Source organism: Eleutherodactylus coqui, chromosome 3 (assembly GCF_035609145.1).
Source record: "Eleutherodactylus coqui strain aEleCoq1 chromosome 3, aEleCoq1.hap1, whole genome shotgun sequence".
NCBI classification, from domain to species: Eukaryota; Metazoa; Chordata; class Amphibia; order Anura; family Eleutherodactylidae; genus Eleutherodactylus; species Eleutherodactylus coqui.
In genome coordinates, this window is record NC_089839.1 from 32,364,339 (window position 1) to 32,389,600 (window position 25,262).

At 46.4% G+C, this 25,262-nt stretch overlaps 1 protein-coding gene across 1 annotated transcript in view; it reads left to right on the forward strand.

Annotated features, from left to right (window-relative positions):
• The window catches only part of PCSK2 (proprotein convertase subtilisin/kexin type 2), a 208,000-nt gene that overhangs the window by 90,281 nt on the left and 92,457 nt on the right, over positions 1–25,262 (forward strand). The window contains exon 3 of the mRNA XM_066595463.1: positions 24,943–25,056. Within this exon, the coding sequence (XP_066451560.1) occupies positions 24,943–25,056 (114 nt within the window). The remainder of the gene's footprint in view (positions 1–24,942; positions 25,057–25,262) is intronic.

Below are 25,262 nucleotides of genomic sequence, written 5' to 3' on the forward strand. Positions count from 1 at the left end.
GCCTTAGTCTGTATCATCTATTGTCATTGAGAACTATTTTGTAGCCTATCCGTCTGTTCGATTTGCTCACCAGTTTGATCTTTCTTTTTGTGGGATCATATTTGTTTCTGCGTATTTATTTTTCTATATCACTACCATATGTGTTATCATTTATTTGTCCAGGTCTCAGTCTGGTCAATAAGCTTGCTACTGTTGCACGGCTAGTATCATACATTGACTGAATCTGCCTCCACAGTTATTACTAAGCAGCCCGAGATTTAATATTGATCTTCTATTAGTAATTCTATCCCTGGTTATATAAGTAGACAAACCAAACACAGGAGTCACCGGGACATTCAGTATTATCGGCTACTAACTATATGCTGCTTCTACTTCCACTTTTATGACTATTGTAATATGCAATGATTTCATCTGAACGGGACGAAGCAGCTGGTGGAAGAGTATTGACTGCCGAGTCGGATAGCTTCTTCAGTGTTTCTAAAAACTGATTGCTATCGCCTTTACTCAGCAAGTCATGAAAGTCATGCAACTGTAAGACACATTAAGTGAATTGATCTTCCTTTGGTTTTCCATGAAGAATACGCATTGATGGCTATGCATATATGTCAGAGTCATTTTACCTTGAAGATAAGAATGTATCTGCCTGGTGTAGGTGTGTAAATATTGAGTAGGTGATTTACCGGGCTGCATGTGATGAGTGTGTAACGATACCACCCCCAGCGGTAATAGTTACATCCCCCAGAGCGGCCCCAGATGTAATAGTCACCCCCCACAGAGTGGCCCCAGCTGTAATAGTGACACCCCCAGAGCTGTCCCAGCAGTAATAGTGACCCTTCACAGCGGCCCCAGCGGTAATAGTTCCCCCCCCCCTCTGCTCGGCACTGCTGCTGGCGCTGATCCAAGGTGCACACTGTGACGTCAGTGTGCTGCCGAACGCCTCCTCCCCCTGCTCTCATGGAACAAAGTAGAAAACTCCGGGATCAGCGCTGTTGAGTGAATACCGTCAGGGGAGCCGCGGCCCCTGCCTATATTCACTAACGTGGTGAGTGCCCAACGGGATCGCGTGTCAGCAGGGATGGCTCTGCGTGCCACCACTGCACTAGGTACTTGGCATCAGTGGAGGGATCAGTTCTGGCGCAGCAATGGATGGGGCTTTCTTGCAATTTTTTTTTGTATTTTATACATTTAAAACAGGTTATTGTGGAGAAAAATCTATAATTTTTACCTGGATTTTTTTTCTTTGAATTAGAATGTATTGACTCTTTCAACTGTGTTTTTTAGTACCTGAAGCAGACCTTGAAGATGTGATTGTTTGATTGCTAGAAAACTACACTGCATTACTTATGCAGTGCATTCTACTAAGCCTATGACAGCAGCCTATTAGACTCGGTGGGAGGCGGAGGCTAGTAGGCTGACTTGCATGGCAGACATGGAGGCTTTTGTCAGACTTTTTACAATGCAGTGTTCTTTTCTTTTCCATTTTATCCATCATTTGTCAGGCTTGTGACTGCCAAGGGAACCCATTGGTACCTTGGAAGACAGAAAGAGCCCCTTCACCTTGTCATCTGCTTACATGCTGCAGTTGCTATTGATTGTGGCATGTAAGGAGTTACATTGGCAGGATCTGACGTTTCTCAGCTATTGCTTGTTAGAGCAGCAGCCTGGCTGTCAGTAGTCAGCTAATCCACTGCCTGAAAAAGATGTATTGGCAGTTTTAAAGCCCATTAGTGTATGCAGTAAAAAGACGTATAGTTGGTCACTAGGGGGTTTAAAGAACAGCATAACATTTTTTTTAAAGGCTGCGATATCGCTGTGTTTTTTTCAATGGGACTTTCTAATGTTAAAATCACATCACACAAAAAGACGCTGGTGGGTAAAAGCCCTAACAGTTATGAAGCACCCCATAAAATTCGTAGGAATGGTAAAATGCATGATCTGAATGGTACTGAGCTTGGCATGATCATGGGCATTAAAGGAGTTGTCCACTTTTTACAGTTTTTATTTATCTAGTTACAGGATAGGAAATCGTACAATGTTCTAAAGGCTCAGTTAGACAAAGATTTTTTTTTTGCGCACCCATGTGAGCAAAAAAATGCGCTGCACGGATGTGCAAAATGCGCCTGGTCGAAGCTCCGTGCCCATTGCTTTCAATAGGGCCAGCACTGCAGCCGCCTCATTGAAAGCAATTGCCTGCCGGCAACCCCCGCAGTGATTTTTGGGGAATGGCTTGAAATATAAGCCCTTCCCTGAAAATCATCCCTGGCTGCTGTAAAAAATAAAATATATATATACATCATCTCTTCGCCGCTGTCGGGACACCGGCGTGTCTTCTCACTGGCTCCCCAGCACTGTTCTGAAGCTTCCTCTCCTGGCAGGGGATTTAAAAATCCATGCCTCCTGAAAGTGTGGGGCCTGATTGGCTGAGTGCTCAGCCAATCACAGGCAGTGCTCAGCCATTTATTGAATGACAGCTCAGCGTTGCCTGTGATTGGTCACAGCGCTCAGCCAATCAGAGGCAACACTCAGCCATTCATTGTAAAAAACAGACATGTGAACACTTCATTGGGAACCAATGGTTCTAATAGACACAATTTTTGGGGACACATAGGTCTAACTTATAGACATTGCCTAATAGACATGTATTTAAAATTCTGCTCACATCCCTTTCTTATACCAGGACAGCAGTCCCTTATCTGCATAGCAGAATGGTATAGTCCTTGGACTTGGCTGTCTATAGTAATGGCTGTTAGTCATGTGACCCCTGGTGCTCAACTCACACTAATCAGGTACCTAATAGGTAAATAGAAGATTACTGATGATGAACTTACACAGTGTATTACCTGCAGCGTCATCAGGTCTGTCAGTGTCTATGGAGAAGCAGACCTCATATTCTTATCTGAATCGTCTATGTGCTATTTATTTTGGTTGACTTTATTAACCCCTTAATGACGCGGCCCTTTTTTTTCCATTTTAGTTTTTTCCTCCCCCCTCTCCGCCCCTTGCCACTATTTGCAATAGGAGGGGGCGAGATGGGGGCAGAGCTAAGCCCTTGCAAATAGTGGCAAGGGGCGGGAGCTCAGTTCCGGCTCCTGGCTCTTCCATCCTCCCCCCCCCCCCTGCAGACAAGGACACCGTATATCAGCTTGGCGTGAAAACCAAGTCGATATACGGTCATCTAAATAAGCCCTGATACCAATAAAAACTACAGCTCACCACGCAAAAAGAAGCCCCCATATGGCCATGGCAACATTTAACAGAGAGCCAAAACAGAAGCTTCTGCCTGAGTATGTTTTGCAAAATCAATTGATTCTCAGAATCTGTTCTGCTTCGATGTCCAACTGCTTCAACATCATCGGAGAGCCTTTAAAACTAGACCTTAAGTAGAGCTATATTACAGGTCAATATTTCTGTGTTTCTCCCACTGCTTTGTTACAAGACTTGTTTTCATTTTTTGAATTATAGATTTATGTTTTTTTAACTATCACTGAATACCGGCCTTGTTGTAGTAAGCCAGAATGGGGGGTGGGAGTTTGGGGGTAGGGGGGTTGGGCTGATGCTGTTTAGCCCCATGGTGGCCATTACTAAGTGAAGGGCTACACCACAGTGAGATGTAGGGGGGACGGTGAAGGGCTGGTCTTTGCTCCCTGGTATATTGGTGCTGTAAAGTGTAAATCCCCTGGGAACAGAAGGGTCCAGAGAGCCAGGATGATGCTAACAGCATAGCTTATGTTTATTTGGTCCAGAAGAATCATGGCTGAACATCGAAGAAGGCAACAAGCTTTGTAATCCAATTTCCAAGTCCAGGCCTGAGGATGGTGGCTTAAAGGGGTTGCACTACAACTACAAGTTATACCCTATTCCATTAACTTACTAATAGTGGAGATCTCACTGCTGAGTCCCCTGCATATTCTTGAGAATGGGGTCCCTTGTCCCCTGTCCTTCTCACCATGGATATACTACCCCCCTACCATAGTGAGGAGGACATTGAATGTGGTGTTGGTCTCTCAAGCCCACTAGTTCTCCATTCACCTGCTTGGGTATTTCCATCAGCGCCACTGAAATGAAAGGAGCGCCGAATGCACATGCTCAGCCAGTGCTCTATTCACAATGACATCATTGTGAAGGGAGAGGCAATTCCTGCAATGACAGGGAAAGCACGACACTGGAGAACCCCAAAGATCAGCAAGTTAGCCATTATCCTATGGATAGAGGATAACTTGCAATTATGGTACAACCCCTTTAAGCTTGTGCTTCTCTTTCCACTCCATGCCACTGATGTGGGTTTTCCACCATGCCACTGCGAGGGACTAATTCCAGCAATGGCAGTGAGCTGCTCATGCTCTAACCGACTTACTAGTTTACTCTACACTCTACTCTCTTCTAATCAATCTTTTAGAAGGTTGCAAGAACTTTCATAACTTTTGCTCTTCTCACTAGCTTAGTACTGATTGGCTGCTCTAAAAGGAGCTGAGTCACTGGGCGGTTCTATCCCTCCATCTATACTGTACTCTATCAAACCACCTTCTTCAAAACTTGACATCAATAAAGTGTGTAACAAAGTTAACCCATTAAGGGCCATGCACTGTAAATTTACGACACTTGGTCCTTGGCTTTAATCCTGGCCAATAGTAAAAATATGGCGCAGGATTAAAGCTCCTGCTCCTGCAATGTAGCAGAAGTAGGTCAGGTCCTCGGCTGTCAGTGACCCAGAGGAAAAGACAGAAGCGTTTTTTTAATGCTTTTGTCTTCTCTCTCTTACAGGCTACATAGCGCTCAATGAGTGTTACTTCCGCTACTTGACCTGGTGATAATGGGACCATTGGGTGCCCCCTGCCACAGCACAGCTGCAGGGTCTTAGCAGACCCAGCTCAGCCCTGCTAGTGACTACTGTCATTACAGGGGGATGTTTTCCCCTGTCAGGGCTCAGTCAGACGAGCGTCGTTTTTTGCGCACCCATTTGCTTTTTAAATTGAAAGTGCTTTACGTCAGTGCTGGGATTGCCGAGAGATGACGCGCCGGAGCCCAGACAGCGCTGCTAGGGGAGTAATGTTATGTGTTTTTTTTTCTACATCTAGGGATGATTTTCAGGGAAGGGCTTATATTTAACCCCCTTCCCCGAAAATCACTGTGAGGGTTGCCTGCATCCCATTACTTGCAATGTGGCTGGCAGCAGCAGTGATGGCCCCATTGAAAGCAATGGGTACAAAGCTATGGTCACACGCATTTTGCTAATGCATAGAACTCTTTTTTTTGCGCACATAGGTGTGCAAAAAAGGAAAAACGCTTGTCTGACTGAGCCCTTACAAGCTTTGTTCTGGTGCTGTATTTATGTACTGAGCTTAATTCTGTGGCTGCATATACGATATGACCTTGGTTCTGGTGTTGTATTTATATTATGAGCTTGATTCTGCTACTGTATTTATGTTATGAGCTTGATTCTGCTACTGTATTTATGTTATGAACCTTAACAAAAAACACATTTTTGTGCATTCAGTATTTGTTGTGGTAATGGAGGGTATTTTTGCATTAGGTGGATGTTACATGAATTATTTTATAGTGTTTTCCTCCAGTCAGTGTAAAAAACACTATAAAATGCTACACCTAACATGCTGTGGGGTTAAGGAAAGCTTCAGCAGAAAAAAGTATTAGAAATTCCTAAAAGTTGTAATCATTAGCACTGTTGGCTAACCAATTTGAAAACACTGCATAAAAATACGGACCACATCAGGTCCTAGGTTCTCTCTTCGCTTGCATGTGAATGATAGATTCTAACCAGGAGTGATGAAAATCATTTGAATTTGTGTCAAAATGCTTTTTCTTACACGAAAACGTATCCAGGTGTATTTTTCACCAATGTGGACTTTGAAAAAACATCAATTGCCCATGATCTATTGGAACTACATATATCACATACAGTGCCAGCCTTAGTTTAGATGGCACTCTGTGCAGGAGCTTTGTTGGCACCCCTATACCATATAAAAACTATATACATTGCACCAATAGGCAGAAAGCATCAAGATAGCAGCAAACCCGCACCAGAACAGCTTGGTAAATACGTACAGCACCAGAACCTAGCTGGTGATATAAATACAGCACCTGAACTAAGGTTAGTGTATTAATATTAGAGATGAGCCAGCACCCAAATGTTCAAGTCCGCGTTATTCGAGTCGAGCTTTTCGTAAAATTCGAGAGCTCTACTCGAGTTACGAACCCCATTGACTACAATGGGAGACTCGAGCATTTTTGTATGTGGGACGCCGGATGCCGAGCTTTCTTTTTTTTTCTCCTAGGTTCGTTCTCTCTCTCTCTCTCGCCAGCCAGCCAGCCAAAAAATTTGCCCCGTCGCGGCGGGGAGGGGCCAAAACAGGCACGTCACAGCGGGGAGGAGCCAAAAACTGTGGCAGGGTCGAGCACAGCTTGATGCTCGTTCGAGTAACGAGCACCATCGAGTACGCTAATGCTCGAACGAGCATCAAGATCGGCAGAGTATGTTCGCTCAGCTCTAATTAATATATTATCAGAATCAATCTCATAACACACAGTACCGGAACTAATCTCCTAACATAACTACAGTACCAGAACCGAACTCAATCTATAAATACTGCAGCAAAACCAAGCACATATTATAAATATAGTACCAGAAGCAGAATCATAACATAAATACAGCACACACCAATCTCAGTAAATGCATACAATTTCAGAATCAAACTTATAGCATAAATACAGCACCAGAACCAAGCTAATAACATAAATATAGTATCAAAAGCATAACATAAATACAGCATGAACCAAACTCAGTACATAGACACAATACCAGAATCAAGCTCGTTACATAAATCCAGTCCTAGAAATCAAGTTCATAAGCTAAATACAATAGCAGAACTTAGTGATTATGTTGTGGGGCTGCCGATAGTCTGACAGATGCGTTTCTGAACATTAGAGGGAGGAGACAGAACTAGGAGGATGATTCATATAACTTCACAGCTGCATGAAGGAAGATCATCTGACCAGGAAGACCTAAGGGAGATTATCACCCCCAGCCTACACCCCATGGTGTCCCCTCCCCTACAATTTGTGCAACCACATAGGGTGCATGTAGCTACGACCGGCCATAATCACATACATGTACGGTATAATTTTGTACATTGAAAGCAAGGAGATTGGCTAAACATTACATTGTAAATGTCTTTCCCACAACTTCTGGGAAAAGATCCAGAACAGATGTTGTTTTTAATGTGATTTTGTCACTTTCTGTTGCCCATGCCTACCGCAGGCTGAGAGCAAATGCAAAAAAAACTAAAGGGAAAAATGTGATTTACTTTTCAGTTCTTCTAGTCGTGCCATGGTAGGGCAATACTTTGGAGTTATTTATTACTGCAATGCACAAGAGGGACAACATGTCTGGATCATACCCTGCACAATTCAATTATATCCTTGCCTGGTTGTAAAAATACACAGAGAACAACTCCCATCATCTCAATGTAATTAGACAAAACATCAACCAAAACATAAAAAGCATACAATGATAATGAGTAGAGATGAGCGAACGCGTTCGTCCGAGCTTGATATTCGTGCGAATATTAGGGTGTTCGGGATGTTCGTTATTCGTGACGAACACCATGCGGTGTTCTGGTTACTTTCACTTCCTTCCCTGAGACGTTAGCGCGCTTTTCTGGCCAATTGAAAGACAGGGAAGGCATTACAACTTCCCCCTGCAACGTTTAAGCCCTATACCACCCCCCTGCTGTGAGTGGCTGGCGAGATCAGGTGTTCGCCTAATATAAAAGTCGGCCCCTCCCGCGGCTCGCCTCAGATGCGGTGTGAGTTAGATGAGGGACAGTGCTGTTTATACCGGAGCTGCTGTAGGGAAAGAATTGGTAGTTAGTGTAGGCTTCAAGACCCCCCAAAGGTCCTTATTAGGGCCACTGATAGCTGTGTGTTGGCTGCTGTTAGCAGTGGGATTTTTTTTTTTCTCAAAGTCGCCTCTGCAGACCGTTGCACCTGGCATTAGGGACAGAAGTGCTGCATAGGCAGGGAGAGTGTTAGGAGTGAGTGTAGCCTTCAAGAACCTCAACGGTCCTTTCTAGGGCCATATTTATCCGTGTGCAGTACTGTCCAGGCTGCTGTTGGCTGTGCTGCATTTTTTTTGGGCTTCTCAAAATCGCCTCTGCAGAGCATTCCACCCTCCATTGATACTGCAGGGAAAGAATTGTATAGGCAGGGCCACAACACAGTTATTATTCATAGAATATACGCAGTGCTGCCTGTTGGTGGGAAAAACCTGAAAACAAATCTATTTGTCCAGCCTCTGTCCGTCCTTACGGGCGGTGGACACGTGTGAGCTGCGTGAAAAACATTGCTAAATCATACGCAGCCAGCTACGCTTTACTGCTGGCTTCGCCATTTGCTTTCCTTAATTGGGAAAAAAAATACCTGCTCTGCCACAGTTAATAACTCTGCTACCCTCACGTTCTGTGACACATAAGCAGGGACACAGCGCAGTTATTAAACTTCTCAGGTTCATTGAATATACGCAGTGCTGCCTGTTGGTGGGAAAAAACTGAAAAGAAATCTATTTGTCCAGCCTGTGTCCGTCCTTACGCCTGTGGAGACGTGTGAGCTGCGTGAAAAACATTGCTAAATCATACGCACCCAGCTACGCTTTACTGCTGGCTTCGCCATTTGCTTTCCTTAATTGGGAAAAAAAATACCTGCTCTGCCACAGTTAATAACTCTGCTACCCTCACGTTCTGTGACACATAAGCAGGGACACAGCGCAGTTATTAAACTTCTCAGGTTCATTGAATATACGCAGTGCTGCCTGTTGGTGGGAAAAAACTGAAAAGAAATCTATTTGTCCAGCCTGTGTCCGTCCTTACGCCTGTGGAGACGTGTGAGCTGCGTGAAAAACATTGCTAAATCATACGCAGCCAGCTACGGTTTACTGCTGGGTTCGCCATTTGCTTTCCTTAATTGGGAAAAAAAATACCTGCTCTCCAAGAGTTATAATAACTCTGCTACCCTCACGTTCTGTGACACATAAGCAGGGACACAGCGCAGTTATTAAACTTCGCAGGTTCATTGAATATACGCAGTGCTGCCTGTTGGTGGGAAAAAACTGAAAAGAAATCTATTTGTCCAGCCTGTGTCCGTCCTTACGCCTGTGGAGACGTGTGAGCTGCGTGAAAAACATTGCTAAATCATACGCAGCCAGCTACGGTTTACTGCTGGGTTCGCCATTTGCTTTCCTTAATTGGGAAAAAAAATACCTGCTCTCCAAGAGTTATAATAACTCTGCTACCCTCACGTTCTGTGACACATAAGCAGGGACACAGCGCAGTTATTAAACTTCGCAGGTTCATTGAATATACGCAGTGCTGCCTGTTGGTGGGAAAAAACTGAAAAGAAATCTATTTGTCCAGCCTGTGTCCGTCCTTACGCCTGTGGAGACGTGTGAGCTGCGTGAAAAACATTGCTAAATCATACGCAGCCAGCTACGCTTTACTGCTGGCTTCGCCATTTGCTTTCCTTAATTGGGAAAAAAAATACCTGCTCTGCCACAGTTAATAACTCTGCTACCCTCACGTTCTGTGACACATAAGCAGGGACACAGCGCAGTTATTAAACTTCGCAGGTTCATTGAATATACGCAGTGCTGCCTGTTGGTGGGAAAAAACTGAAAAGAAATCTATTTGTCCAGCCTGTGTCCGTCCTTACGCCTGTGGAGACGTGTGAGCTGCGTGAAAAACATTGCTAAATCATACGCAGCCAGCTACGGTTTACTGCTGGGTTCGCCATTTGCTTTCCTTAATTGGGAAAAAAAATACCTGCTCTCCAAGAGTTATAATAACTCTGCTACCCTCACGTTCTGTGACACATAAGCAGGGACACAGCGCAGTTATTAAACTTCGCAGGTTCATTGAATATACGCAGTGCTGCCTGTTGGTGGGAAAAAACTGAAAAGAAATCTATTTGTCCAGCCTGTGTCCGTCCTTACGCCTGTGGAGACGTGTGAGCTGCGTGAAAAACATTGCTAAATCATACGCAGCCAGCTACGCTTTACTGCTGGCTTCGCCATTTGCTTTCCTTAATTGGGAAAAAAAATACCTGCTCTGCCACAGTTAATAACTCTGCTACCCTCACGTTCTGTGACACATAAGCAGGGACACAGCGCAGTTATTAAACTTCGCAGGTTCATTGAATATACGCAGTGCTGCCTGTTGGTGGGAAAAAACTGAAAAGAAATCTATTTGTCCAGCCTGTGTCCGTCCTTACGCCTGTGGAGACGTGTGAGCTGCGTGAAAAACATTGCTAAATCATACGCAGCCAGCTACGCTTTACTGCTGGCTTCGCCATTTGCTTTCCTTAATTGGGAAAAAAAATACCTGCTCTGCCACAGTTAATAACTCTGCTACCCTCACGTTCTGTGACACATAAGCAGGGACACAGCGCAGTTATTAAACTTAGATAATTCATTCACTAGAGGCAGTGGGGCCTTTCGTTTTCCAAAAAGGGCAAAAATTATATTTGGCCTGCAGTCTTGCGCCAATTTATTTCCTGCCTGGGAAATCTAATCACTGGTAATACAGCATGCTGAGGGGTAGGGGTAAGCCTAGAGGACGTGGACGTGGACGTGGCCGAGGACGCGGAGGGCCAAGTGAGGGTGTGGGCACAGGCCAAGCTCCTGATCCAGGTGTGTCGCAGCTGTCTGCTGCGCGATTAGGAGAGAGGCACGTTTCTGGCGTCCCCACATTCATCGCCCAATTAATGGGTCCACGCGGGAGACGGTTATTAGAAAATGAGCAGTGTGAGCAGGTCCTGTCCTGGATGGCAGAAAGTGCTTCGAGCAACCTATCGTCTACCCGCAGTTCTGCGCCGTCCACTGCTGCCAATCCGAATCCTCTGTCTGCTGCTCCTCCTTCCTCCCAGCCTCCTCACTCCACTACAATGACACCTGCTCAGGAGCGGGAACACTCCCAGGAACTGTTCTCGGGCCCCTGCTTAGATTGGGCAGCAGCGGTTCCTCTCCCACCAGAGGAGTTTATCGTCACTGATGCCCAACCATTCGAAAGTTCCCGGGGTCCGGGGGAAGAGGCTGGGGACTTCCGCCAACTGTCTCAACAACTTTCTGTGGGTGAGGAGGACGATGACGATCAGACACAGTTGTCTTGCAGTGAGGTAGTAGTAAGGGCAGTAAGTCCCAGGGAGCAGCGCACAGAGGATTCGGAGGAAGAGCAGCAGGACGATGAGGTGACTGACCCCACCTGGTGTGCAACGCTTACTCAGGAGGACAGGTCTTCAGAGGGGGAGTCAAGGGCATCAGCAGGGCAGGTTGCAAGAGGCAGTGCGGTGGCCAGGGCCAGGGGTAGAGGCAGGGCCAGACCGAATAATCCACCAAGTGTTTCCCAAAGCGCCCCCCCGCGCCATGCCACCCTGCAGAGGCCGAGGTGCTCTAAGGTCTGGCAGTTTTTCACAGAGACGCCTGACGACCGACGAACAGTGGTGTGCAACCTTTGTTGCGCAAAGCTCAGCCGGGGAGCCAACACCAACAGCCTCACCACCACCACCATGCGCAGACATATGATGGCCAAGCACCCCACAAGGTGGGACGAAGGCCGTTCACCGCCTCCGGTTTGCACCCCTGCCTCTCCCCCTGTGCCCCAACCTGCCACTGAGATGCAACCCCCCTCTCAGGACACAGGCACTACCGCCTCATGGCCTGCACCCACACCCTCATCTCCGCTGTCCTCGGCCCCATCCAGCAGTGTAGTTCAGCGCACCGTTCAGCCGTCGCTTGCGCAAGTGTTCGAGCGCAAGCGCAAGTACGCCGCCACGCACCCGCACGCTCAAACGTTAACCGTCCGCATCGCAAAATTCATCAGCCTTGAGATGCTGCCGTATAGGGTTGTGGAAACGGAGTCCTTCAAAAGTATCATGGAGGCGGCGGCCCCGCGCTACTCAGTTCCCAGTCGCCACTACTTTTCCCGATGTGCCGTCCCAGCCCTGCACGACCACGTCTCCCGCAACATTGTGCGCGCCCTCACCAACGCGGTTACTGCCACGGTCCACTTAACTACGGACACGTGGACAAGCACAGGCGGGCAGGGCCACTACATCTCCCTGACGGCACATTGGGTGAATTTAGTGGAGGCTGGGACAGAGTCAGAGCCTGGGACCGCTCACGTCCTACCCACCCCCAGAATTGCGGGCCCCAGCTCGGTGGTGGTATCTGCGGAGGTGTATGCTTCCTCCACTAAAGCACCCTCCTCCTCCTCCTCCTCCTCTGTCTCACAATCAAGATGTGTTAGCAGCAGCATGTCGCCAGCAGTCGGTGTCGCGCGGTGTGGCAGCACAGCGGTGGGCAAGCGTCAGCAGGCCGTGCTGAAACTACTCAGCTTAGGCGATAAGAGGCACACGGCCCACGAACTGCTGCAGGGTCTGACACAGCAGACCGACCGCTGGCTTGCGCCGCTGAGCCTCCAACCGGGCATGGTCGTGTGTGACAACGGCCGTAACCTGGTGGCGGCTCTGCAGCTCGGCAGCCTCACGCACGTGCCATGCCTGGCCCACGTCTTTAATTTGGTGGTTCAGCGGTTTCTGAAAAGCTACCCACGCTTGTCAGACCTGCTCGTAAAGGCGCGCCGGCTCTGCGCACATTTCCGCAAGTCCCACACGGACGCTGCCACCCTGCGCACCCTGCAACATCACTTTAAGCTGCCAGTGCACCGACTGCTGTGCGACGTGCCCACACGGTGGAACTCTACGCTCCACATGTTGGCCAGGCTCTATGAACAGCGTAGAGCTATAGTCGAATACCAACTCCAACATGGGCGGCGCAGTGGGAGTCAGCCTCCTCAATTCCTTTCAGAAGAGTGGGCCTGGTTGGCAGACATCTGCCATGTCCTTGGTAATTTTGAGGAGTCTACCCAGGTGGTGAGCGGCGATGCTACAATCATTAGCGTCACCATTCCTCTGCTATGCATCTTGAGAAATTCCCTGCAAACCATAAAGGCAGCTGCTTTGCGCTCGGAAACGGGGGCGGGGGAAGACAGTATGCCGCTGGATAGTCAGGGCACCCTCCTGTCTATTTCACAGCGCGTACAGGAGGAGGAGGAGGATGAGGAGGAGGGGGAAGAGACAGCTTGGCCCGCTGCTGACGGTACACCGGCTGATTGCCTGTCATCCTTTCAGCGTGTATGGCCTGAGGAGGAGGAGGAGGAGGAGGATCCTGAAAGTGATCTTCCTAGTGAAGACAGCCATGTGTTGCGTACAGGTACCCTGGCACACATGGCTGACTTCATGTTAGGATGCCTTTCTCGTGACCCTCGCGTTGCACGCATTCTGGCCACTACGGATTACTGGGTGTACACACTGCTCGATCCACGGTATAAGGAGAACCTGCCCACTCTGATTCCCGAAGAGGAAAGGGGTTCGAGAGTGTTGCTATACCACAGGACCCTTGCGGACAAGCTGATGGTAAAATTCCCAGCCGACAGCGCTAGTGGCAGAAGGCGCAGTTCCGAGGGCCATGTTGCAGGGGATGTGCGTAGATCGAGCAGCATGTACATCCCAGGCAGTGCAACAGTCTTTAAGGGCCTGGCCAGCTTTATGGCTCCCCACCAAGACTGTGTCACCGCTCCCCAGTCACGGCTGAGTCGGCGGGAGCACTGCAAAAGGATGGTGAGGGAGTACGTAGCGGATCGCACGACCATCCTTGGTGACGCCTCTGCCCCCTACAACTACTGGGTGTCGAAGCTGGACACGTGGCCTGAACTAGCCCTGTATGCCCTTGAGGTGCTTGCTTGTCCTGCGGCTAGCGTGTTGTCGGAGAGGGTGTTTAGTGCGGCTGGGGGAATCATCACCGATAAGCGTAGCCGCTTGTCAACCGACAGTGCCGACAGGCTAACACTCATCAAGATGAACAAAGGCTGGATTTCGCCAGACTTCTGTTCTCCACCAGCGGACAGCAGCGATACGTAAGCAATACGTAGGCTGCACCCGCGGATGGAAGCTACGTTCTCTCTCACCATCCAAAACGGGGACATTTGTGCTTCATCAATCTGTGTCTAATATTCCTCCTCCTCCTCCTCCTGCTCCTCCTCCTGAAACCTCACGTAATCACGCTGAACGGGCAATTTTTCTTAGGGCCACAAGGCTCACTCAAATAATTTTTCAGAACAATTTTTATAAGTTTCAATTAGCTTAAAAGCGTTGGAACTTTAACTTGAACCAATTTTTCGTTACACTGGGCTGCCTCCAGGCCTAGTTACCACTTAAGCCACATTAACCAAAGCGATTAATGGGTTTCACCTGCCCTCTTGGCTGGCCATGGCCAATTTTTGGGATGTACATTAGTACTGTTGATACAGCAATTTTTGTGGGCCCTCGCCTACAGTGTAATCAAATTAATTTTTAGCCCACCTGCATTACAGCTGACGTTACCTCAGCTGTGTTGGGCAATGCAATGGGATATTTCTATGTACCGCCGGTGGCTTCCTGGCACCCACCCAGGCAGTGGGTCCACAGGGAGTTAAACCTACATGTGTCCACTTGTAAAGAACCCCAGTCTGACTGGGGCATGCAGTGTGGGCCGAAGCCCACCTGTATTACGCACGACATTACTACCTCAGCTGTGTTGGGCAATGCAATGGGATATTTTTGTGTACCGCCGGTGGGTTCCAGGGAGCCACCCATGCTGTAGGTGCACACTGAGTTTTTAATACATCTGTACACTTCTAAAGAACCCGTCTGACTGGGGCATGCAGTGTGGGCCGAAGCCCACCTGTATTACGCACGACATTACTACCTCAGCTGTGTTGGGCAATGCAATGGGATATTTTTGTGTACCGCCGGTGGGTTCCAGGGAGCCACCCATGCTGTAGGTGCACACTGAGTTTTTAATACATCTGTACACTTCTAAAGAACCCGTCTGACTGGGGCATGCAGTGTGGGCCGAAGCCCACCTGTATTACGCACGACATTACTACCTCAGCTGTGTTGGGCAATGCAATGGGATATTTTTGTGTACCGCCGGTGGGTTCCAGGGAGCCACCCATGCTGTAGGTGCACACTGAGTTTTTAATACATCTGTACACTTCTAAAGAACCCGTCTGACTGGGGCATGCAGTGTGGGCCGAAGCCCACCTGTATTACGCACGACATTACTACCTCAGCTGTGTTGGGCAATGCAATGGGATATTTCTATGTACCGCCGGTGGCTTCCTGGCACCCACCCAGGCAGTGGGTCCACAGGGAGTTAAACCTACATGTGTCCACTTGTAAAGAACCCCAGTCTGACTGGGGCATGCAGTGTGGGCCGAAGCCCACCTGTATTACGCACGACATTACTACCTCAGCTGTGTTGGGCAATGCAATGGGATATTTTTGTGTACCGCCGGTGGGTTCCAGGGAGCCACCCATGCTGTAGGTGCACACTGAGTTTTTAATACATCTGTACACTTCTAAAGAACCCGTCTGACTGGGGCATGCAGTGTGGGCCGAAGCCCACCTGTATTACGCACGACATTACTACCTCAGCTGTGTTGGGCAATGCAATGGGATATTTCTATGTACCGCCGGTGGCTTCCTGGCACCCACCCAGGCAGTGGGTCCACAGGGAGTTAAACCTACATGTGTCCACTTGTAAAGAACCCCAGTCTGACTGGGGCATGCAGTGTGGGCCGAAGCCCACCTGCATTAAGCACGACATTACTACCTCAGCTGTGTTGGGCAATGCAATGGGATATTTCTGTGTACCGCCGGTGGGTTCCAGGGAGCCACCCATGCTGTGGGTCGACAGGGACTTCACAATAGGGAGTTGTACCTGCCTGTGTCTATGAATTAAAAAGCCCGGTCTGACTGGGGCATGCAGACACCTTGACAGAATGAATAGTGTGTGGCACATAGGTTCCCCATTGCTATGCCCACGTGTGCAGCTCCTGATGGCGGTGGCACAGGATTCTATTTCTCATTGCTTCTGTACAGCATTGTGGGCTATCGCTCCGCCACTTTTAAAGAGGGTCGCTGCCTAGCCGTGCCAACCTCTGCAGTGTATGCCTGAGGTCCCTCGTCATGGCAGACGCAATTCTAAATAGACATGAGCGTGGTGTGGCATGAGGGCAGCTGAAGGCTGCGCAGGGACACTTTGGTGTGCGCTGTGGGGGGGAGGGGGTGCGGTTGGGCAGCATGTAACTCAGGAGAAGTGGCAGTGGAGTGTCATGCAGGCAGTGATTGTGCTTTGTTGGAGGTAGTGTGGTGCTTAGCAAAGGTATGCCATGCTAATGAGGGCTTTTCAGAAGTAAAAGTTGTTGGGAGGGGGGGGGGCCCACTCTTGCCGCTATTGTGGCTTAATAGTGGGACCTGTGAACTTAGGATGCAGCCCAACATGTAGCCCCTCGCCTGCCCTATCCGTCACTGTGTCATTCCCATCACTTTCCTGAATTGCCCAGATTTTCACACATGAAAACCTTAGCGAGCATCGGCGAAATACAAAAATGTTCTGGTCGCCCATTGACTTCAATGGGGTTCGTTGTTCGAAACGAACCCTCGAGCATCACGGGAAGTTCGTTACGAATAACGAACACCCGAACATTTTGGTGTTCGCTCATCTCTAATAATGAGCAAATTAGAATTCAGTGCCATAGAGTGATAAACATGCATCCTGAGCAAGACCGAATGCCATAGAGCTTACAGGAAACATATCACTAAAGTTTAGGAAACTATATCACCACTATGTTATTATATCACAATCATCAGTCTCAGTATGATGTATAAATGAGACGGAACAGCTCTTTTAACCTGTCTTAAAGGGGTTTGTGCCAAGTCATTGTTACGTTCGTGTGGGCAAATAAGCACCAGGCCCACGTGAACGAGACCAAAGGACAGGGATTTGGAACAACTGACATACCTATAGACTGAGGAAAATGACAGAACTGGTATACAAAACATGGAAGGGGAAACTGACTCTGTGCTGAAGGGAAGATGGCGAGGCCCTATCTAACAAGTGGAGCGATCGCCTCTATAAAGGCGGACCCGCGCTGGAACCTCGGCCATGGCTTTCTCGGAATAGGTGGTACATGGAACCAGGACAAGTACAGACAAACCCAATGCACAAACTGGTCACTGACAGATGACAAACACACTTACCACACACCTTGCACACTAAAGCAGATGGAAAAGCTGAATATAAAAGTGAGGGATTAGTTCGTACATTGGCCAAGCAACTTAAGCCGCAAGGCCGCAATCAAGGCTCCTCGTGCCTTGCAGTCCCTATTCTAGCAAGACACAAAACAGGCAGCACAGGACACCAAACACCCAGCAAGCTGCAAGCTAACCAGACACTACACACACAGCAAGCTGACATGTCACAAACACAGGCGGAGAAGACTGCAAAAGGAAGTGTTATCTCCTCAGAGGGGCTGGAATACATATCTACACACCCTAGTGATGTGTGAACTTTTCAGAAGTTTGGCTTGGCCGGTTTGATGAATTTGGGCAAAAAGTTTGGTTCTGTCCGCATTAGTTCAAACCAAACCTGAACTTCACCAATACCCCTAAAACTGGTGAAGAAGAAAAATGAGAAGGAGTAGGAGAATAAGAAGTAGAAAGAGGAGAATAATAATAAGAGGGAGGAGAATGATAATAAGAAAGTGAGAAAAGATAGGAGGGGGAGGAGGAGAAGAAGGAGAAGGGGCGGTGAAGAAGGGGAGAAGAAGAAGATAATGTGGAGGAGGAAGAAGAGGAGGAGAGCTATTTTGACCGAGATGAACCGCCTGAGGTTCAGGTTCGCGCCAAACCAAACCTTTAGCAAAGTTTGACCCAAAACAGAGTTCTATTGTTCCAGTTCACTCAACACTAGTCATTGGCAATGGTCTCCAGTTTACTAATATTCTTGAGCTTGTGTGCCGTCACTGCCTTCAAACCCTACCAAAGCTTTTCTATTTGGTACAAGTCAGGCAACTGTGACGGCAACTCCAGAATCTTCCAGGACTTCTACTAAAACCTAAGCCTTGGTGGATTTGGTAAAGAAAGTAATTTGCATTAGGAATCTCACAGTTATGAACCTAAAATATAACTTTTATACACTAAAGGTAAAATATAGCATGTGATCACCAATGATGTTTGGGACTTGATTTCTATAGTACGAGAGAATATTCTGTATCTTATCCCATATCACACATCCAAGGGATTAGTGTCAAAGCAAAATAGAGCCCATCTAGATGGAGAAAAGATTGGAAAGATTTTTTTTTCGACACACCCCTAAAGGATATTGAAATAGGTCACACAATCGAAACACTTAGTTTAAACAACCAGTTGCTGGTGAGTGTTTTTCACCCAAAGTAGAATTTGTAAAGTGGACCCCGTACTAATATGTGGGGTGCCACTAGAAAAGTGATGAGTCGCTACAAGTAGTACTACTTCAATCAGAAGGGATTGACACAATCATCGCTAAGTATATATCTGGATTCCCACCACATATAGCTCATCTATCAACAGCAGAGCACCGTGTGACTGTATTGGTCAGACAGCCAAATCAGTGCATCATGCTGAGAAAAAAACGATATTTTAGATACAGGCAGCTATCTTGATAGCTAGCAGCTGAACAAGTTCAGAGTGAGTGCTATATCTCTATCACTAAGCCCATTTATAATGGACTCAGTGATTTTGAGACAGGTCTACCCCTTAAAGGGGCTTTCCAGGGAAATAGCTTAGATGGCTTATGATCAGGATAGGTCATCAATCGTTGATCGGCTGCAGTTACAAGCGCCGGCCACTACATGGGAGGTCGGCATGGAGGCTTCAGCGCAGGTCCGCACCGACCTCCTTATAGTGGCCGGCACTTTTAACTGCTGGCACGGCTCTCATTGATTTTATTGAGAGCCATGCCTGCAGTTATAAGGGCTGGCCACTGCACAGAGGTCGGCATGGAGGCTTACTCTCCGACCTCTGTTATTACGGTGCTAACAGCATGCGCCCGCACAGCTGATCGGTCAGGGTCCTGAGCGGTGGACCCTGGCCAATCAACTATTGATGACCTATCCTGATAATAGGTCATCAATAGTATTTCACTGGAAAACTCCTTTAACCCTTTCCAATCCAATTTTCGATTCAGGGTTTCCTAAAAGACTTTCTCTTTTTGCTGTTACACAACGGTGCCATCTGCTGGCTAAAGCCAGTGTGTGCACGCCAGAGAGGCTCTGACAGCGGATTGGCAGGCAATAGATAGTAAGAATACCCTGTCGGACGTCTTCTGTCATTGGAGCTGTATAAACTTTAATCAGAATGTAGGAAGACATGGATTGGAAATTGTTAATGTGCAATGGGGGGGGGGGGGGGGGTAAAGTAATATTTTTTACTGTAACAGGTGAAAAGAATTGGTTGTCCCCGCTGCTGAGTAAAGGTAGTTGCTTTAGTTTGGAGTCTTAAGATTTCATACAGTCTAGCCTTTTGCTTGCAGGTCTTCAGAACTAATGAATTAAGAGTCCCATGTAGTAAGGGAAATGATAGAGGAACGAAATGACATGATTAGGAAAATAAAATGGTACAAGTGCCTCTTATAGTAAATGATACATTCCACTAATGATGAAAATACCCGGGTGACATTGATGTGCGGGGGATATGGGTATTCGTCAAGTTGTTTTGATATATCTAATTTGGGTCCGCTGCTTTTTTTTTATATAATCACATCCTTAATCCTGCTTAATCCTACCTCCATTCTAGCGGAGATCCAGTCTGCACCGCGCAGCTCAAAAAATAAGCCAGCAACAATAAAATCCAAAGCAAATGTTCTCTCGGTGGCACGAAGAGGCGCACATGGAAGTATGTCATCTGTCAGGCCGTGATTCTGCAATCATTATAACTATATTATGGAAAATGACCATCAGCTTCTCTGTAATGCAATTCCATCACAAAAGATGAATAGGGACTGAGATTTTATGGATTTCAGGTTGTACAAAACATGATTGAAGTCTAAGATGAAGAATAAAACTATCCCTAACATACACGTAGTACAATGTTAAGTAGACTACATGTGTAAGGCTGGGTCCACACGGGGTTAATTTCCAGCGGAATGTCCACAGCAAACATTCCGCTGCCAATCTGCCTGCCTCCAAACGGCAACCATTTGGTGCGGGTTTCATCGCAAATTCCTGGAGACTCGGTGAATGGCTTATACTATGTCTATAGAGCCTCGTTCACATGGGGGGACACAGCATTGCCGCGAGAAAAACGCGAGATATCACATCGCTGGTCCGTGCGATATCGCTGCTGTTTCTTGCGGTGATACCGTGACTTTATAGCACCTCATGTGAGGATTTTCAGGGGAGGCTTGAAATATAAGCCCGTTCCCGAAAACAAGCCGTAGCTGAAGAAGAAATAAAAAAATGAACATACATCACCTTAGATGCGCTGCCAACCTGGCCGCATCTTTCACCTGGGTTCCCGGCACTGATCTTCTTCTTCTCTTTTGGCCAGGGATTGAAAAATCCATGCCTCCTGGAAGCGCTGGCTGTGATTGGCTGACACTTAGCCAATCACAGCCAGCGGTCAATGAATGGCTGTGATTGAACGGCTGGGTTTCCAGGAACACACTTCCACAGGTGTGGAATGATTGAGCTGGCTGGGTGTGGAGTTTCTCCAGGTAGCCAATCACCACCGGTCTGCTGCACATAAATACTAGCCCCTCTGGCTAGAAGAAGCTGGTTTCCCAATACCCTGGTGTTTGCATTAATGGATGTTGTTTGTGTGGTGGCAGGTGGCTGGACATGAGGTGAACAGTCCTGTTCTGTGTGTGTAAACAGTGATGTGTTCTGTGCGTCTGCGCAGGTGACCAGACATGAGGTATGAACAGTACTGTTCTGTGTTTGAAGTAAATCCTAGTGTGTTGGGATCGTTTTCTATCCTGGGTGAGGCAGGTCCATAAGTTCTAGTGTGGGGCTGTCCTTATTAGAACGATCACCCCACAGGCAGGTTTCATGTGGAAGTTGTCTTGTTAGAGTAGGGACCCACAAGACAACGAGGTCCTTTGTCGGCGAGCTCATGGGCTTAATTGTCTTGGCCAAAATATGAACTAATACCTTATACAGTCTATAGCAATTACATCTGTTTATGCATGCAGGTATGCTGGTGAGTATTTTGAGTGTCTGTCAGTCGTTGGTTTATGTCAGTTCACGAGTCCCGTTCACAGTTCCCGGGTTCATGTATGAAGGAGACGTGACAATACCATTCTGCCTGCTGGAGGGGAACTTTAATTATTATAATTTCTTTCTATATTCACCTAAACAAAATACATACCATAATTATATAGTGAGGGGGATGAGCTGGGATCTCCTCTCTAATAGCTGTGTGACAGGAGCCATATTATCATCATAATCAACTGTGAAAAGAGAGCCTGTATCCCACTGTAGGCAATTTGTGTGGTAGATCCATGTAACAGTATCACACAGACTGAGAATCTGACTAGAAAAGGAATCCATAACTCCAAGCAGATCTGAGCAGTCAAAACTGTGATCAAAGGACCATCTCAGAAAAATGAGGCTGGGAGATTCAGACAGAAAGAAATAACCAACCAAACATATATACTAAGGGGTAGCCACATGATGAATTTTATTTTTTTTTAAATCCCCGCTGTGGCCCTTTAAACATATAAGCAATCATGTTTTAAGGTAATAGAAAAGCAGCTGAGAGGGCTCAGAAGAATCTTTGCTTCGGCTGAAATGTCATTGTTCTTTATTGGCATCTTTAGTGATTGCCTATCATACGGTAGCCGTGATCCCAGGCGGTGATGTCACACACGGAGCAGGGATTTGTTATAATACTTTATTGGGCTTTTTTTCTACTCGGTGAATTCGTGTCCATCATCAAATGACAACCTGGTAACATCACCTAATAATAGCTTCACAATAAATCCCAGCTCCGGCTGGAGTCTGACACGAAGGACCCGGTTCATGGTGAAATACGTTTGTGCTGTTTTAACGGCCGTAACGTAATTATGGACTGCAATTTGTCAGGTTGACCTGAAACTTACCTTATATTTAGGAGTAACAATTGTATTTATGTTAAATGATATTTATAGTGTGAAGCGTGTCATAGCCATGTCATTAAAGGGGCCCTAACCTTTCAGACAACTTATGTTCATCTACTAGCTTGTGTTAGTCTCATCATTTCTGTAATACACGTGCATTCAAAATTTTGTTGCTTTACCGCTGTAAATCATATTTGAAATAGCTGCCGTTAAGGGTCTTCCATCCAGCTTCTTTGCAGTCCACTCTCTGTCGTTAGGTATAGAGCTTCTGTAGTAACTGGAACACGGGGACATTTCCCTATCAGTGGGGCAGGAGCTGTCTTCACTGGGGCTCTCCCCTGCACTCAGAGGCTTCAGATCTGCATCCCCTGGGGGGAAACGTGTCTGTGTGTAAACACTATATTGAGTTTTCTCACTATTTAGCCAGAATGCCTGAATCGTCCTGGGAGAGCATGGGGTGGGCATTTAGATAGTGCTACCCTGCTGATTGGACCACAGACTGCGCAATGCTATAGGGGAGGTCAGGGCAAGGAAATGCAAAACAGTGAACTACTGGAAAATGCTTGGCGTGGTACATGCCCCCTGCATGAAAGTGGATTTCAAACAGCAGAAAAATGGGGAAGACCACCTGGACATCAGTATTTGCAGACATGAAACAGGGTGCAAACATCAGCAAATGAGAGAGTAAGGAGAACTTACGTAATAAGTGGTTTCTTCAAATTCAACACAAAATGTCACTTTTAATGACTACTGCAGTCTCAGAATTATTTGCCCCCTTCATAATAGGCATCTATAGTACTTAGTGGAGCACCTTTTGCTGTTATGACAGGCTGCAGACGTGATACATAGCAAAATAGCAGCTTCTAACAGCGTTCTTGAGGATCTTAGCCCAATCCTCATGGATAATGGCCTCCAGCCTATAAGTATTCTTGGGTTTGCGTGCTGCAACCACCCAAGATTTTCTTTAGGGTTCAACTCAGGCGATTGTGATGGCCACTCCAGAATCTTCCAAGACTGATTCTGAAGCTGAGCCTTGGTGGACCTTGGGGTATGCTGGGAATCATTGTCCTGCTGGAAGGTCCAAGCTTCAGCTTCCTCACAGAAGGTATGATGTTTTCTCTTAGGGCTCGGTCCCATGAGCGGTAATTTGCACGTATTTCCGCGCCAAAAAACGTCCGAACTTCGAGGGGAAGAAAATCCGCGTGACTACGTCCATTACCACCCATATGTTCTTTCTTTGGCAGGTGCGGATTTTCGCCTGCACCTGCGGTGCGTTTTTCTGCACGGAAATATGTGCGGATCTCCACGTGTCTGACTGAGCCCTTAGGATTTCCTAATACTTTATTAAATCCATCTTGCCCTTCACTAGCTGCAAGTGCAAGAAGAAGCAAAGCTGCCCTAGAGGATCACAGGGCCGCCGCCATACTTCACTGTAGGCATGGTGTTCTTTTCAGTGTATGCTTCATTCTTTCTCATCCAGACATACCGCTGATCCATGGGCCCAAAATGTTCCTGTCTTCTTCATAGCTCAGCAGAACAGATTTCCAAAACTTTTCTGGCTTATTTATATGGTTTTGACAATATTTCAGGCAACTTTTCTTGGGTCAGAAAAAAAGTGTACATCTTCGAATTTGGGCTTTCAGTGTTTATTATGCACCTTACTGTTCAGACAGAAATCTCAGTGCTTGCTGCAACCAAATCTTTGTACAGATCTTTTACAGCCACTTAGGGGTTCCTGACCACCTGCATCCTCAGGAATCTGGTGGCAGCCGGTGATAGCTTCCTCTTTTGTCACGTCCAGGTAGTGTAGCCCGTGTTCCATTAACTTTAAACTTGAGAGCTGCTTCCAACTCTGTCTCTACGAACATTCAGTGCCATTTCTATCTTATTTGTATCCTTGTCCTTGTTTGTGCTTGGCTATATGATCTCTTTTCTTAACTTCACATGCAGTCGAATGGCACAGCCAACAAAGCTCTAGCCAGTTAAGATATTTGATATGTTTTATCTCAAGTACACCTGATGCAACAAATGAAGGCCTTGATTAGTTGTACCAAGTGCGCTTGAGACAACACCTGATTTACACATGTGTGCTCTAATAAGAGATTCTATTCAAAGGGTTGTGTAATTTTGAGAATGCAGCAATTATTAAAAGTGGAATTTTGTATTGAAATGGAAGAAACTGCTTGTTATATTAGATGTATTGGGCTATTTAAATAGTTTTTGTTTGATTGTTTGGGGGTGGGGGTGGGGATGCAAACAGCTGAAAATTTGTAAATTTGGCAAATAAACCTGTTTTGCATTTGGGGTTTGAATAATTTAGATTGCAACTATACAATACATAGACTTTTTTAGTCCATTGGTGCTTGTTAAGCATATGGACAGAGGTTACCCTGCTTGAACAATCTTTTTAATAACTGTCCCTACGCCTTGCAGAAGAGTAAAATTTAGGTGGAGCTCCAATTTATAGCAAATTTTGCTATAAAATCTTTGCAGCTTTCGACCACCACTGGTTAACCCCACATAGGGCTGAATGGGAGTTACGCTTTAAACCCAATCAGAAGCCACAGGTCTTAAGGGAAACAATGTGGAACTTAGTTGGTACTTTCATAGGATGATTTGGAAATAAAAAAGTATTTACTGAACCATTATAGAGCGCTACAAGTTCCTCCATTAAACCCAACAGTTATAAAACCCAAGTGAAGGCACTTGCTCTTCTTAGCAATTAATTTATTTAAATCATTGCGAACAGAACTACAGCTGTTACATTCTCAGCACCGATGGTGGTCCCAATGGTAGGACACTCCTACATCAGTACTTTTAAATATATACCATCCAAATGTGTTTAAATATCATAATTAAATCTATGTGGAGTACATTAGTAGTAACATAGCATAGTTAATTACTCATTTATTGCATTGCAGGTAAGAAAAGTTATGCAACAAGAAGGTTTCGACAGAAAGAAACGCGGATATAGAGATATAAATGACATCGATATTAACATGAATGACCCCTTATTTACAAAACAGTGGTATCTGGTAAGTAGAAATGAGTACAAGCTATTGTGATTAACGATTACATGTCTGTTTAGACTTAAATAAGTCATTTTCTCAGGTCATATTGTATTTGTACTTAAAAATGTATCATCCCAACCAAACTTTTTTTCTACTGATACAAGAAAGAGTGCAAAAAAACTGGCAAATGAGTCTAAGAAAAACCCGAATTCTCTTTTATCGGTTTAAAA